Source organism: Solanum dulcamara, chromosome 6, assembly GCF_947179165.1.
Source record: "Solanum dulcamara chromosome 6, daSolDulc1.2, whole genome shotgun sequence".
Lineage (NCBI taxonomy): Eukaryota > Viridiplantae > Streptophyta > Magnoliopsida > Solanales > Solanaceae > Solanum > Solanum dulcamara.
In genome coordinates, this window is record NC_077242.1 from 8,903,081 (window position 1) to 8,920,101 (window position 17,021).

At 34.7% G+C, this 17,021-nt stretch overlaps 2 protein-coding genes across 2 annotated transcripts; one reads left to right on the top strand and one right to left on the bottom strand.

Moving 5' to 3' along the window:
- Positions 1 to 2,946: 2,946 nt before the first annotated feature.
- LOC129892675 (uncharacterized) lies at positions 2,947 to 3,384 on the top strand. The gene has a single exon (XM_055968259.1). It carries the CDS (start codon positions 2,947 to 2,949, stop codon positions 3,382 to 3,384), a length of 438 nt encoding a protein of 145 aa, XP_055824234.1.
- A 4,555-nt stretch (positions 3,385 to 7,939) lies between these two features.
- LOC129891762 (aconitate hydratase, cytoplasmic) lies at positions 7,940 to 16,349 on the bottom strand. The gene is made up of 20 exons (XM_055967244.1): positions 15,756 to 16,349; positions 15,253 to 15,357; positions 14,961 to 15,121; positions 14,769 to 14,861; positions 14,344 to 14,529; positions 13,965 to 14,126; positions 12,820 to 12,964; positions 12,576 to 12,718; positions 12,433 to 12,489; positions 12,255 to 12,334; positions 12,091 to 12,166; positions 11,759 to 11,944; positions 11,605 to 11,672; positions 11,407 to 11,525; positions 11,174 to 11,295; positions 10,317 to 10,415; positions 9,758 to 10,237; positions 9,538 to 9,636; positions 9,201 to 9,443; positions 7,940 to 8,270 (listed from the first exon to the last, which is right to left on the bottom strand). Exons 1-20 carry the CDS (start codon positions 16,060 to 16,062, stop codon positions 8,202 to 8,204), a joined length of 3,000 nt encoding a protein of 999 aa, XP_055823219.1. The 5' UTR covers positions 16,063 to 16,349; the 3' UTR covers positions 7,940 to 8,201.
- Between the last annotated feature and the right edge of the window lie 672 nt (positions 16,350 to 17,021).

Consider the following 17,021-nt stretch of genomic DNA (forward strand, 5'->3'; position numbering starts at 1 on the left):
TAACTATTATTATGAAAGATGTAAGGAAGACCTAGTTGGTTTTTTAAGATTATATAGTCTTTTGTTCATTGATTTGTTTTGTTTTAATTTGTTTGTCATAGTTTTTTTTCTTTTTAGTCTATTTTAAAGTGAACGTCTTTTTTCAATTTTGATTATTTTTTAATTTCAACTTTTCAGATAATATATTTAAGACCATAAGAGTTATATATTTTTAATTTAAGGCGACATAATTAAAAAATCTTTTTTACTTTTTTAAAATTTCATTTCAAATCGAAATAAACTGGACAATAAATTAAAACAGAAGAAGAAATATATTTCACGAGAATGGTATTATTTTGTCTTGCAGCTTCACATGCAAAAAGAAGCTTCCAAAATTGATCTCGCAAGAAAGCATTATAGTGATTTATTAAATTCATAATTGGAAAACTAAAGAAATTAAAATAGTAATATACCTAATCCCCATGTGAAGATAGCTTTTAACAAACTTCATCTCAAATATTTTCAACAGCCCTACAGTCACGGGAATCCTTAATTTCTCATTTAATTTACTTCACTCACATATAATGCCCCTATTTTGAATATAATGTCAGCCCAGATCTGGCCTAATTAACTTGGATAATTGGATTGCATCCGTAGAGATCGAGATTTTGTAAGACTCTATTATAAGACGAGTCTTATTTCCGTTAGGATTTATTTTAGTCTAAATTCTAATTCATGTTTATATAAAGATATTATATTTTCTTGAAAAGGCATCTCGAATCTTCCGTAAATTCATGAAATATTTATAAAGAGATCAAAATATGTCAAACTCGTCTTGATAATTAAATACTTCAAGAAAATCCACAGATCCTTCGATCAAATTCAAATCATCTTGATTCAAGAAAGACGCCATTAACGGTCCTAAAATCACGGAGAAATTCAGAGAAAAGAATCAAGGAAACAAACATATTTGTACCCACATATTTTATCAATAAATTATTTTTCTTCATATTTTATTTGTGATTGCAATTTATTTTCTATCACATTAAAATTTGTTGTAAACAAATTGACACGCCAGTGAGACCAAATATGTAATCTGAAGCCACAAAATTGTACTATTTATCAATAAAATATTCTTATCTCTTCATTTTTTTAATTATAATTTATTTTCCATCACTTTAAATTTGTTGCAAACAATATCATCTCTTAATCATCTCTCTCAAGATTATTTTTTTTAATATATACTTTTGAAGATGTAAGTCTCTGGATTTTAAATGTTATATGTATGCAGAGAGTGATTGAGATTTTTATAGTAATTAATAATCGGAAGACCATAATGATGGGGTGGTTATAGATGCCCTTTTTGTCTTTTTCGTCTATGGCGTTACATTAAGGCAAACTATAATCTGACATATATTAAATTAAAAAAGACAGAGAACAAAAGAGGAAGAAATTGTGTGGGTGATTATTGGTACCTAAAGTTTTTAAGAAATTATATTCACGGTACATTTCGTATCATCATAGAAATAAATCAAGCAATCAATTAAAAATTTGACTCACATAAGAAGGGGGAAAACATATAGAAAAATTTAAGCTATCCTGTCAATGAAAAGAAGACTCAAATTATCCAACATCTTTATAATCTTGGCAATTTCATTCGAGGGCTGAGCTACAAATACGAATTTTGTAAGTTTTTTTTTAGACTTTATATTTATATTTTTAAAAATATTATATATATATATAAAATAAAAAAAATTGTGAACACAATAACTAAAATAGGTTATCCATTCAATGACAAGTCGGACAGATGCAGAGTTATGATTTAAAGTTTTTGAGTTTGAAATTCTAGGTACTTCTAAATTAACAATTTTATACATATTTAATAATTTTTTTATGACAAATATAATATTTAGACCAAAATTACTGAGTTTAACTAAATCGCAATATACAATCTAGCTGTAATCTTACATTCAAAACTCATACAATTTAAAATATAATTCTAGAAAAACCTTCATTTAATTTTGATGTTCTCGTGAAACTTAATTCAAAACCTAACAAAAAAAATATCACGTTGCCATGTGGAACTAATTAAAGCCTAAGACTTTGAATGGAAAATGTGGCCAACTCAATTAGAAAGTTTTGGAGAACAACTCCTTTTGTTTCTAACAAAACCTAGCTAAATTAATTTGTCTCTTACCACACTAATCTCGAAAGATGAAACAATATATTGTACCTTGGACTAACATAAACAATTCTAATTTTAGGAATTAATTAAATATAATATATTCTACCTATTTAAAATAAAGAGATCTGTACACAGGTGGTGATTTTGATCAACTGCAACATCCACAGGCCCATTTTTATTTATAGCTATATTTTATTTATTGATTTTCGTGACCAACCTTTTAACATGCGTTTGTTATATGATGCCTAACAAAACAGCATTTTCTTTCTCCAAAATCAACTGAATATTCGCTCACTTTATATATATGTATACGATTAATTAATTAATTAATACTAAGCATATTATTTGGTTGTTTCAAGAACAGAACATAGGAGCATCGAATGTTTATATCAAATCAATGAATATATACGTTTTTCATAAAGTCATTTGTTACTTATCAATAGTTAAATTGATGTACACTCTCATGATCTAGAGTGTAACGTGTGGGGTTATAGAAACTTAATATATCTTTTGTTCAAATTATATATATATATTAAAATATTTGTTAAATCTCTATAAATATTTAACCGTCAAAAAATTCATAAATTTTAAATTTTGAATCCGTGAAGACGGTGCTAATAAGTTTTTAACAAACATAATTTTGTTTAAAAAAAGAAGGCGAAAAAAGCGGCAACTCCATGTGCACTTCTCCTCTTTATATTTCAAGATTCTAACCTCCAATACTCCTCCTCCACCAAAACTCCAATAATAATATTTTTCTTTGAAAATCTCAAGAAACCCAAATGGGAAATTGCATGAGAAGTAGTAGAGCTCATGTTGTAGTTCATGATGATGATGAAGACAAAAAAGTTGAGGAATTAGCACAAAAGGCAAAGGAACAAAGCAAGAGAAGAAAGAGTGTTAGATTTAAAGTTGTAGATAATGATGTTGATGATGAAGAGAAAAAGGCAGAAGAGGGCAAAAAAATGATGATGAAAAAAGGTCATGTGGTGAGGATTAGGGTAGTGGTGACACAGGAAGAATTGAAGCAAATCTTGAATGGGAAATTGGATTTTTCATCAAAAGACGAACTTTTAAGAAAAATAAAGTCAGCAAGTATTAGAAGTAACAACAAAAGAAGATTATATGAAGATGGATCTAATTTTTCTTATGGAAAAATGACTAGTCGTAGTTGCACAAGTTGGAGGCCTGTTCTTGAGAGCATTCAAGAAGACAATTAATAATGTTCATAACCAACATGAGTTGTGGTACGATGGATGGTTGGATCTTTTTCCGTACCCAGAAATGAGCTCTGCAATATACGAATCCGAATTAGTTAGGTTCTAATCGGGTACCGAACAACGAGTGAGAAAAAAAAATATTAATAATGTTCATTGTATCATAGGAATATTATGCTGACTCTCTCTCCCTTTTTTTTTCTCTCTTTATCTTATTACAGCAACAGTTTTAGATGTTATACCGCAGTATAAGGTTAGTTTTTTTTTTGTTTATGTTTTATTTGTGTGTGTGATGGGGATGGAGGGGGAGGTGGTTCCTCGATATATTTAAACTTGGGTCAATCACGTTTATTAGAAGTTGACAATAGAGTGATTCTACTAGCAAAGAATCGTATAAAATTTATTGTAACATCTGTTGATGTAGCTCATAGTTAGTCATAATCTTTCTTGTATTTTTTGGTGTTATGTTTAGAATTTGAATGTTATGGATATAGATTTGAACTCAGTATTTTGGTTTGATTCGTAGATACTGAGTACATATGTTTAAAAAAAAACGTTTGTGTGTGTATATATATTGCTTGGATTCATTTTGAATGACTAATATAAATCCTAAATTTCTTTTGGATATTATTTATTCAATGATAAATTGGACCTTATATTTTGAAACAAAAATTTTGTAATAATGTGTAGCAGAGATTTTTCCTTGTGCTTACTTAGCTTGGTGGCATCTTGGTAAGCTCTTCCATGGAGGGAATAATTATTAAAGCTGACAGATTAGAAAGAAATTAAACAAAACTACAAAAGAGACCATATATGTTAACTTTACAGAAAGGCAATACTTATATATATTTATGATTTACTATCGCATTTTATGGAAGAAACAATGGAAAGATTATATTAACAAAATTCCATTTGTTTTCCCAAGTCGTAGCTCTTGTTGAAGTGTCTGGCAAGACAAAATTAACTTATTTTAATCTTTTTCCACTTAGCCCGTACGTTTTTGCCTTAACGCTTCTATTAAACAAAAGCTGTAAAAAGAATTAAGAAATCCTTTTTTTTTCCTTGTGTGTGTGTGTTAGTTTTCTTGGCCTCAACGAGTACCCTAATAATCGAAAAAGCAGACGGATTTAACTCATATTATTACGGCCCTTGATGGATTTTCTTTTAGTTGTATGGCACTTTCAATAGGATAAACGACAATATAGTCAATGAATTTTTTATAAGTGGAGTTTATAAATGTAATGATTTATTTCGTCGTTATTAAAAATATTTGCGGTAAAAATACACGAATCTCATTCGTCATAGGGTTAGAATCAATTCCTTGGTATGTGAGTGCATTAGTTATGAATTAAGTCATACAATGCCCCTATCACAAAATTAAAGCTAAAGTGCCCTTATCTATTTATTTCGGGCTTAAGTTTAAACTAAGATCAACTTCAAACGATCATGTCTCTCAGCCTATAACGAATTAGGTGACCATGAGCTATCAAATTAAAGGTTTGTGAGTCTTCTTTCCAATGTCACCAAATTTGCATCATTTATAATTTGGAATAAAAAATTATATTGTGACCATTTTACTGGGTCCATGCTAAAAAGTTGAGGCCGCTATAGCGGAAATCAGGCTACGATAGCAGAGCCGCTACAGCGGACTACGCGCAGTAATATACAATTTTCAGACCTAAAACGTTATTTTACTCTCAAAACCCGATCATTTAAGGTCAGGCTACAGCAAGAGAGAGGTGATTTCTTCAGTTTTTCATTGATTTCCTCCTTCAAGGTAAGTCCTTCCATCAATATAACACTCGTTGGACTCTTTAATCATTAGAATAACATTAGATTGATCATGGTGGGGGTAGAAAGTTAACCTAGGTAGAATTTTTTGTCGTAAAGGAAATTAATAGGTTGAAAATCTCTTGAAAATTTGAGTTTGTGTTGATAGATTATGTACTTGGGACTAGAAATTGATCCAACCATTCCAAAATATAGAATTTTTTCGTAGATTGAAAGATAGTACTAGTGGGTTTGAATTCTAAAGTATATGTTGGAAGAGTAGTTTATTAATTACTCTTATAATTGTTATTATTAGATCATTTAGCCTTCAGAAACGTGAAGAAGAAGGAAGATCATCAGCAACATAGCTTACTTGTTGCGACGGCTTGGCGCCCAGATAGGCTAGATTTTCTTAATTGAATAGTTAGACATGTGTTCTGTTTCATAATATTTTTGTAGATGGACAAGTGGTTTCATGCATAGGCCTTCGGGCACGGAGTCTGAGTTGTTAAAGGTTATTGTTTATTGTTATTAAGGCGGGAAGGATGATAACTAATGGGTGATTCTCTAGTTCTTGATTGTTAACCTTGAGTTTTCTTGTTGGGGTTGTTTTGGTAGTAATTGTAAAATTAAGCGTTATGAAATTATTGGGTTATAGCCATTTTCGAAACTTGTGGTAATCAAGGAGAACTCATGTGTACTCATAGTGGGGCCTAGTATTTGGGTCATTGATATATTGATATAGTTTGTATTGTCCAAAATATGTATGTATGCATGCTTACTGTTATTTGTCTCACTTGTGGTAATCAAGAGAAACTCATGTGTACTCATAATGGGGCTTAGTATTTGGGCCATTGATATATTGGTATTGTTTGTGTTTTCCAATATATGTATGTATGCATGTTTATTGTTATTTGTCTCACTTGTGTAATACGTGTTGGGGAAGAGATAGGGAAGCATATGAAATGACTTATGTTGATAATCTCATGCTATTGGACCTATTTATGTGACTTGTGCCTTCAAGTGGTATTGTTCATTGTGTTTGTGATTTTGCGTGATTGTTGGTTAGCTCGGATGTAATGCCGGTACAGAAATAATAACGGTTGATTGGGGTATCAAGCCGGTACAAAAAATACGAATAATGATTGGCTCGGGTACCACGTCGATACAAAAATTACTAACTTTGATTGGCTCGGATACCACGCTGGTACACTAACAGTTTGAATTTAGGTTGTATGTATATTTGGGGTTCCATGAGAGGACCGAATATGTACATTTATGATCACGTGGGACATATTTTATGCATTATTGGTTGATTTCATGATATTGTAACTTAAAGTCTATGTATCTGTGATTGTTATTAGATGTGTTGGCATCTGTTCACAATATTGTGGTTGTTCATATGAATCCAAGATGAGGATTCGAAGTTCAGGCTATGTTATATTTGGGGTTAAGGTTATATGTCGTTTTTTCACTAAATTATGGTTACTAGTTCAAGCTAATGACCAGGTGTTTGGTGCATGGTTAAGCGTGGGGACTGGTTATGATTAGTCGGTGGTTAAAACAAATCTTAAAAAGGAAATTTGAGTTAAGATGACCGAGTTGTTCTAAGGCACCAGTTTCAGGTACTGGTCTAAATGGGACAACATAGTAGGTTGGTTAACCAAGTTGGTGGTGGTCTCGTATTTGAAAATCACTATGTGATAAAAAGGTTAGGTTATGATATGATATTATGTGGCATCAAAGGTAAGATTGAAAAGATTTAGGGTGGCATAAAGGTAGGTTTGGAAAGCTTAGAGTGGCAAGATGGTCGAATGTTTAATGATAGAATTGGCAGCGTAATAAGGTAGGAGGTTGAGATCAAAGTGTATTAGTTTATGTGTATTATTCTTGAAATGGTGAAAGCACGTGGATAGAGACTTGGGGTGGTATAACTTTCATATTACATGTTCCCTTTTGAATGTCTATTTTATATTATATGGTAGGTTCGAGTTGACCGATGGTGTCTACCCGTACGTGTTGTTTGTACTGATACTATCCTTGCTATGTCATTTGGCATAGTCTAGTTGCAGAAATTTAGTGATGTTTCATAGGTGAAGACGATGATGATCTCTGACAGTTTCTACTTCTCTTTTCTTATGGTGGGAGTTGTGTCTTATTTCTTTTATAAATTGTACTCTTACAAGCTCTTCTACCTATTTAGACTAGTTCCTTAGGGATGTTAGTATGTTTCCTTGTAAAATAACTTTGGAGGTTTAAATCAATCTATGATAATTTTGTAACTATTTAGGGTGTTAGCTTACGATTCATTTATTTTTCCACATGTTACAACCGGTTTGGGGGTTGAGAGTTCTCCCATCTAGATGGTAGAGTAGGTGTCCGCACGGCCTGATGGATTAAGTCATAAACAATAAAGAAAAGATGCAACATGAGGACTTCCGAGGAATTATTCATCCTAGTACTACTCGCCCAAACTCGATTGATTTCAGAATTCTGACGGAATCCAGCGCATTAGAGCTGGTAAGATCGCATCAGTAAATAAAACACGAGATCTATATAGCCAAAAGTGTATTTGCAAAATTGTATTAGTTCTAATGGATGTGAGAGTGAGACCAACAGACAGCTTGCAGGCGGGGTGGCATATGATCCACTCTTTCAAATAAACGTATATTATAGAAGAAATATGTGGTCCTCTTCAGCCCCCAGCTTTTTAAAAAAAACTAATGCAAAGCAATAAAAAAATACTTTCAACTTTCACCAAGTAACAGAAGCCTCAATGAAAACTTGCTGAAGAGAATCACAATATAATTTTTATTACCAAAAAATGGTGTAAATGCTATCCGCTGGAGAAAGACTAGCTTGACAGTGCCTTCCGAAGTAAATAAACAACACTTTGTCCAACAAAAGGGACATAAAAAAGTTTTAAAATCCTTTATTCCCTTCTCAAGTTTCTCTATTGAGAAGATCCCTCTCTTTATGCTCTGTCATCTTCCCGCAATTAAGCAGGCAGCTTGTAACCGTGGGCCGAATAGTCAAAGTGATAGTAATCTTTATTGCTTGGTCAACTGACGAATGACATATTGAAGAATACCTCCATGGTTGAAATAAGCCAACTCCACCTGTAAAGATAAAAGCTCTTAAATCTCAATATCTTACCAAGAACTAATGAATGGTGAAGGAGAAATTATGTGGGATATTCCCTGCTGTTGTGATAGTATGCAACAGGAATAGGTGGACAACCCATGCAGGATTATATGGAGATCCTATCTCTAGCTATATCGCCTTATGTGATTTAAAAGTTAAATGATAAAGTGACAGATGTCTTCCATTCCTTACTTGAGCATTGAAGCTAGTCTAAGAAGGGATGAGCGTTTTTTTCAATAATCATGAATGTAAATGTTGATTACTACTAAGGATGCACCATGATTTACTGTTCAAACAACAATAATCACTACTATTACGCCCCAATCCCAAATTAGTTAGGATTAGCTCTATGAATCCTCATTAGTCATGTCGCTCTATGCAACAAGTCACAATCTAGTAACCATAATTTACTGCACCCATATGAAGTCTGAATTTTTCAACACTCTCCTTTTAGTGTTCTAGATCTTGACATCCTATCATTCTTATGACGACATTTTGATCCCAAACTAGTTAAGGGAGGCTACATGAAACCTCTACTATACCCAATTGGGCACATTGCATTCTACTAGTACTAAATAATGTCTTAACACCAAAAAAAAAAGATATTGACATCCTTATTTCAAGTTCTGTAAAAAGACCCACAAAATTTAAGTGCCCCAGTTCATAAGGGCCCTGATTTAAATACACAATGGCTTTAAAAATAAATTTCTTTTATTTTCCTTTTGTTCTTCTCCTTTCCTTCAGCACTATAGGCAAATACTTGTATAAACATGAAAGAAAATCAACATTGTCAAAGAGAGGCACCATTTTTATCATGCAAAGCAATTGTCATATCAATATCTTTCACACAATGAAACACCAGGAAATGAGATCAATAACTGAAAACAACAGAGAACTAGGTGTACCTCAGTGTCAAACCGCACTACGCAGGTGAAGGATTTTCCAGTATCTGTTTTTACAGTAATGTCTTGCCCTGGGCGGATCTCACTAATATTTTCAGGAAGATCAATGGTATATCGCTCGTGACCTGTCAATCCAAGTGTATCTGCATCCTCCCCAGCCTTAAAACATAGAGGCACAATACCCATTCCTACCAAGTTACTGCGATGAATCCTCTCGAAGCTCTTAGCAATTACAGCTTTAACTCCCTGTTAAATTGTTCTTAAGTAGTTAGGAAATCCTCTGGTAAAAAAGAAAAGGACAGGATTTACCAAGTCAAGAAAAAATGCTCAAGAAACCTACCAACAACATTGGGCCCTTGGCAGCCCAATCTCGGGAGCTTCCACTTCCATATTCAGCTCCAGCCAAGATAATAGTGTTTTGCCCAGCAGATTTGTATTTCTAAAGACATCATGTGTTTAAGAAGTGTCAACATAAAAAGCAAAAAGGAAATGCACAATGCAAACTCTATCTTTGATGAAAACAGGATTTGAATTATTAAGAAACAGAGAAAGGAAAGTACCATAGCAGCATCAAACACAGATAGCTTTTCTCCAGAAGGAACGTGGACTGTCTTTGGACCAACCTCCCCGTTTAACAGCTTGTTTACAAGGCGGATATTGGCAAAAGTACCCCTAGCCATAATTTCATCATTACCACGACGGCTACCATATGAGTTGAAGTCCCTCCGATCAACACCCCGCTCCATAAGATACCTAGCAGCAGGGCTATCTTTATGAATGCTTCCAGCAGGTGAAATGTGATCTGTAGTAATACTGTCCCCAAAGTTCAGCAAGCAGTAAGCATCCTTCACTCCATGGGGTCCAGGTGGATCCATGGTCATACCCTTGAAATATGGTGGCTCATGAATGTATGTAGAATTAGGATCCCATTTGTACAGCTTTGATGTTGGCACAGATAATTCATTCCACATGGAATTTCCCTTTGTAATACTTTCATAAGTACTCTTGAACATGTCTGGCAATACACTTGATTGAACAACCTAACATGGAAAATTCCATGGTAAAATTACTTTTTGCGTTATTGATCATGGGTACATAAGCACACAATCGAATACATACCTCAGCAATTTCTTCAGTTGATGGCCATATATCCCTGAAGTACACATCCTTACCATCCTTTCCCACTCCAATTGGATCTTTCTCAAAGTCTATATCAACCTGCAAAGCATTGATAGTTCTCATTAGCAACACAAGTATACATGATAATGAACAATTAATATTAACATGTTAGACATCCATGAATATTTTCCACGATATCAGAGACCAAGACCCATATCACATCGTGCATGAAAATTCAATGGGGGAATCTAGCTTTGAAAGCCTGTTTTCTGTTATTGTATTTGTGCTCCTGGGAGCAATGCAGCTTGCACCAGGCTGAGCAATGTCTAAAGATATTCCAGGTAACTCATTTATGGCCCTGCCTAAAGCACGATTTATTTTTTAACTTGAAATATGTTCTTTCCTCCTTTCACTTGCTATAAAGAATAACATTACGACTGTGAATGGTATGGAGAAAAACATTTTTTACATGTTCGGTTGGTCAAAACTTTTGGAAAACATTTTTGCTAGGAAAATAAGTTCAAAAATGAGGAAAATGTCGGGAAAACAAATTCTAGAAGTGACATTCCACATTAATTGTGTCTTCCCCACCCTCCAACACACCTCATCTTCACCCCCACCCCCATAGCCCCCATTCTCACCACCACCACACCACCCCTACCTCCCATAGTATTTATCTTGATTATATACAAATGCTTTTAGAATAATATTTTTTTCTTACACACTAAACACAAGAAAATAAGTAAGAAATCCACTTATTTTCCAAGAAAATTTTCCATGGAAAACATTTTCCTTCGTACCGAGCAAGTAATTCTCCAGATAAATTCATCACATAACTCTTAAGTGTATTCACTTACAGTGCCAGCAAGAGCATAGGCAACCACCAAAGGAGGTGAAGCAAGATAGTTTGCTCTTGTCAGGGGATGAACACGCCCCTCAAAGTTTCGATTTCCGGAGAGTACAGCAGCAGCAACAATGTCTGCAAAATACATACATTTTGAATTAGTCAAACAATATAGCAAAATTGATCATGACCTAGATAGAGTCCAGACAGTAATATTTTAATTTATAATCAATTGTATGGACTTGCCGTTCTCTGATATGGCAGAAGCAACAGATTCATCCAAGTCCCCAGAGTTCCCAATACAAGTGGTGCAGCCATAGCCAACAATGTTGAAACCTTGCTGATTTAGATACTTCTGTAGCCCACTGTTCCATGCAGAAAATAACATATTACAATGTTTTCAAATAACAATGGTCTGGGTTAGTAGAAACTTCCAATCAATACCTCTTGAGTAAATATTTTGTAACAACACCAGAGCCTGGGGCAAGGCTTGTTTTAACCCATGGCTTAACCTGGAAATAATCAGGAACAAGGATTGAGATGGCATGCCTAAACCTACAAATCAAATGGAAAGGCAAGTATATGGAGTAGAACTAACATGTAGACCCAGCTCAGATGCCTTTTTGGCAACCAGAGCTGCTCCTAGCATGACACTAGGATTGGATGTATTTGTGCAACTTGTGATAGCAGCAATCACAACACTGCCATGTTTTAGCTCTGCAGGTTGCCCATGGAAGGAAAACTTGGCCACTTTATCTTGCACCTCTTTGGGCACAGCAAATCCCTGCATCAACATAGAGCAAGTTGGATTAGCATTTCCAGAAGTCGGAATCTGGGGTTGGGTACTTTATAGTCTCATATAAATTTATGTTAGAAGTTGATCAACCAAGAGCACTAAATGGTAAATATCAAAATGAATAGCTCCATCACCTTGAATCCAACTTTGTTATCTAGGCAAGCATGCCAGTCAGACTTCATTTCTCTCAAAGGCACGCGGTCATGAGGTCTGCAAAGGATTGAAAACATGTTATATGGACCAAGCTTATAGCACATTTTGCATCTTAAATCAAAATTTATCCAAGCCAGGAAAATACCTCTTTGGCCCTGACAGACATGGTTCAACATCGGCAAGGTTTAGGTTCAAATAAGAAGAGTACACTTTTTCGTGTTGAGGCTGAAACAATTTTTTAAAGGAGTGTAAGGGAAAGTAAACAATGATTCAATAGGAATACTAAACTAGAGCAACCACAACTGAGGCAGGATAGGAAATACCTCATTATAATCGACAAACATATTATTTGCACGGAGATATGCCTCCACCATTCCAACCTAATTTTTGCGCAGAGGGTTAGCCACATATAAAGAACTACTTTGATATGATATCTTCACTTAAAAGCAAATGTCTGAACACTTACTATTTCATCACTTCTCCCTGTTAACTTGAGGTATTGCAGAGTAACATGATCTACAGGGAAGAAACCCATTGTTGCACCATATTCAGGAGCCATGTTTGCAATGGTGGCCCTGTCAGCCAATGAAAGCCCACTCATTCCATCACCTACATGAAAACAGACAAGTAGTCAAGTCCTTGTCTGGTGAACCTATTAACCAATGGTTAAACTATTTGCATGGGAAATTAGTCGATGTTTATATATCTACCATAGAATTCAACAAACTTTCCAACAACACCATGCTTCCTCAGCATTTGAGTGACAGTCAAAACCAAGTCGGTGGCAGTTACACCATTTCGCAAATTCCCTGATAGCTTGAACCCAACAACTCCAGGCAACACCATGCTCATTGGCTGTCAGTATCCAGAGAGGCATTAGAAAAGTGCCATCCAAAGTGCAAATATCAAAGTATTTTTCATAATTTAAAGTGACCATTACCTAGACAGCAATTCTTTTCTAGTCATAAAACAAATAGAAGAACAGGCAAGCAGCAGAACCACAGGAAAGGCAGTATTTTTTCCCACCCAGATCAAGTGAGCACAGTGCATACTATTCTAAGATGAGAAAAAAATAACATCCTATTCGGACTTGATCTGATTTTTATTGGAAGATAACTGGCTACATGCACTAAATGCTGAATGGAAAAAGTACAACCAAAACTCAATTTTTTACAAGTTAGAAACACCCCCCACCCCCACTTCCCTTTACTCAAAAATTAAATGGTGAAAATTTAGTCTTTCATTATTGTCAAATGGAGGCATGAAACTAGTTGAATGCATTAACTACATGAGGACTCATAAACAACCTTCTTCATTGGGATGACTTCATGAATCACCAAAATTAGCTTTCAGGAATACATAGAATTTTGGCAAGAACCCGAAAAATGGAATTAGAAATGGGTCAGTGGATGCAATCTAAAATCATCTGTAAGGAAAGAAGAAATACAAGGTCAGATAAATGAGGCAAGGAAAAGCCCTACATAATCTGCTCCTCTCTAATCTAGAGTATTAAGGGTAAGAAAAACTTGCTCCTTGCTCCGACTTGGCATAGTTATATACGAGTGTTAAAAATGTCATGTTTAGTCTCTAATAAGGAGAAATATGTGCCAATATATTACTTCTTAAACTCGTGTAACTGTATACACTGATTGATGCCCCTCAATTAACATCTACACTTGCCAGTCATATTCTACACTAGAAAGATTTGACAAAGTGCAGATATGAACTCATGTCACAAGAGCAAAGTGGGACAACTTAGCATAAAGCATAGCTATCTAATCTTTGCAGCAAAACACGAATAAACCAGGATTCACCAAGGGATAGAAGGATGATCATCACACTCATAGTTTCATACCTGGCCAAGCATTGCAGCTTCTGCCTCAATACCTCCGACACCCCAGCCAGCAACTCCTAGCCCATCAATCATGGTGGTGTGGGAATCTGTTCCGACCACGCTATCTGGGTAGAGCAAGCCTTCCCTGTTAAAGACAACCCTTCCAAGATATTCAAGATTCACCTAAAATTCAAATGCAGAAAAATATTATCAGCTTTGCAAATACACTGTTTCAGAAGCGGAATCTCACTCCATATCCTCTAACGAGAGAAGATAAGTAAGAACATATAAAGTCAAGAATTCAGGATTCAAGAAATTGCTAGATCCTAGCACAACTATCACATTCAACATATACAGAAGCACAAGCAGCTAAGTCACATTCAGTTTTCAGGTCCAATACCTGATGCACAATACCAGACCCAGGTGGAACAACAAGCATGTTTTGGAAAGCATTGGATCCCCACTTAAGAAAGGCGAACCTCTCCTTGTTTCTTTGGAATTCAAGCTCCATATTAGCCTGGACTGCATTTTCTGACCTTGCTACATCAACTTGAACTGAGTGATCAATAACTAGGTCGACAGGAACCTGAAATGATACTCAAAACAAAAGAAGTCACCATGAAGTGGGATGATATTCATTCATAAAAAGAACATTAAAAGAACTGTAACCAAGGAATTTAAGCATATAAGTGTTAGTGACGAATGAGACAACATATAGCGACAATGCAATTCAATACTTAAGAACTGAAGTAAAGAGTTTACTGCATTCTTTTTGCATAGTTCAAGAGACTATGCCACAAGTTCGCTAACTAGAAAGTATCATACCAATGGATTGATCTTGTCAGAATCACTGCCAAGGTTGTTCATGGCATCACGCATGCAAGCAAGGTCCACCACAGCTGGTACACCAGTAAAATCCTGGCAACAAGACAAATCAGTCAGGTGAAAACTGGGGATCATCACACTGAATTTTTTTTCTTTCTCCTTTTACATTGAAGACATGCAAAAGCCCAGTACCTGCAGCAAGACACGGGCAGGCTTGAAGGGTATCTCCACAAGCTTAGGTGCAGAATTTTCCCAGTCAATAATCTTTTCAACATCTTCCTTTTTCACTTGAAAGTTATCACAATTACGGATTGCTGATTCGAGAAGAATTCTAATCGAATATGGTAGCTTGTCTGTCACATAGGAACCAACAAACCACGAGTCATCAATAATCAAACACTTCAACGGTACAGAAGTTACTATACAGTTAAGAAAGAAACAGATCAAATTGAATATAAGAATGTATCAGGGCCTGAAAAGTTACCAATCCTGGGATCATTGAGAGCAGGTAGGCTATAGAACTTTCCGAATTCACCACCTCCAGGCTTTGGAAGACCAGTGAGGATTCCTTTAAATGGGTTCTCTGCAGCTGAATCCATCATACAAAAAAAGAATCAGATTCTTGATTTTCTACTAAGAATTGATTCAGTCCCAGCAAGCAACTCTTAGTAATCCTTCTCACAAAAAATCTTAAATTTTCATGAAATATCAAACCACAAACACAAATGATGAAAATGAAATATCCTGGGTCAACTTCAACGTCTCCCACTCATAAGTCCTACCAACCACGTTCCACTAACCTTTGTCTCAATGCTGATTATTATTATTATTACTACAAATAAAGCATACTCTAAATAATCAAAAAAAAAAAAAACAGAAAACAAATCTAGATTTACGAGACCCCCCAGAAAATCAGCAACTTTCTTTACGCTACCTTTATGGATCACTTAGAGAATTGGGGGAAATTAAGTGAAAAGACAAAAGTACCCATGGTAGCTAGTTTCCGATGGAACCCGTTGAGAGCAGGGGCAGCAGTCCTGATCTGAGCAGTAAGACTGATCGGAGACTTCCAATCAACACCGTGGCTCCACCTCGGCACAAAACAACGTAGAGACCGGAGCGTTGATGAATAACGCTGCTGATTACTGATAGCAGAGGAAGATGAAGCAACCCCAGCACGACAAGGCGCGTGAGCAGTAGAACTGGAAGCGAGAGGCCTTGAAACTGAAGAAGATGCTCTCAATAATGAAGAAGCAGCAGAAGAAGAGTATTTGCGAGCTGTATTACTATACATGGCTCCCTTATATATATATATATAGTAATTTTTTTTCAGATCACATTCAAACAATTATCGTTTCTCCTTGGGTTGCGTGCCCAAACAAAACACCGGAAATTGCTGATGAAGAAGAAGATGAAGATGGTGACGAAGAAGAAGATATGGTGATTGATTGATTGACTGACTTATGATATGGTAAGGACAGTGCCGAAGCTGCGGCACATCAAATGGAGCTAAAAAAAAAAAAAAAAAAAACTTGGCTGGGTATGAGTTGTGGTGTTTTTTCGTTTTTTTTATATAAAGGAGATGGGGGGAGAAAAGGGAATAATAATAAAAATGAATATGATTAGGTCAAAATTATCTATTTATGCGCTACGTTGTTTTGACAATTAATTAAAAAGAACAAAAATATTGAAACATACTTTTATGCTTTTGCCCTTTTGAAAATGTCAATAAAGAATTTGCTTTCTATTTTGCAAAAAGAAAAGGAAAATATGCTCTTTTTAAAAACTTTCAATTGATGTGAAATTCCTAGTTTGATTATGAGAATTGCCTTCCTCTTTGATATGATCATTTTTTTAAAAAAAAAATGTTATTAATATTGTTACAATGTAGCACTTTTGTCTTACCTATTTGAGTTGAATTACTGATAATTATAGCTTTTAATATAAAATTAACACGCAGTATATATTTGATTTGATTGATCAAGGAAAGCAAAACACCACTAAGAGAACTAGTTAATTCAAGATTATAATAAAAAAGCGGCACAAGACAAAGATTAACCTCTTATTTTCTCAATTTTGATTAATTAACTCATTACTATTTTGCTCTTCATCCATATATTGAGTCTACAATGCCTTTTTTCGTTAAAGAAAAAATTATTTTTGTACCTAAAAATGAATGTAAAAAATATTTCAAATCCAATAAATAGATGAAAAATATTTTTATATTATTTTCAATAATTCAAAACATTTTAT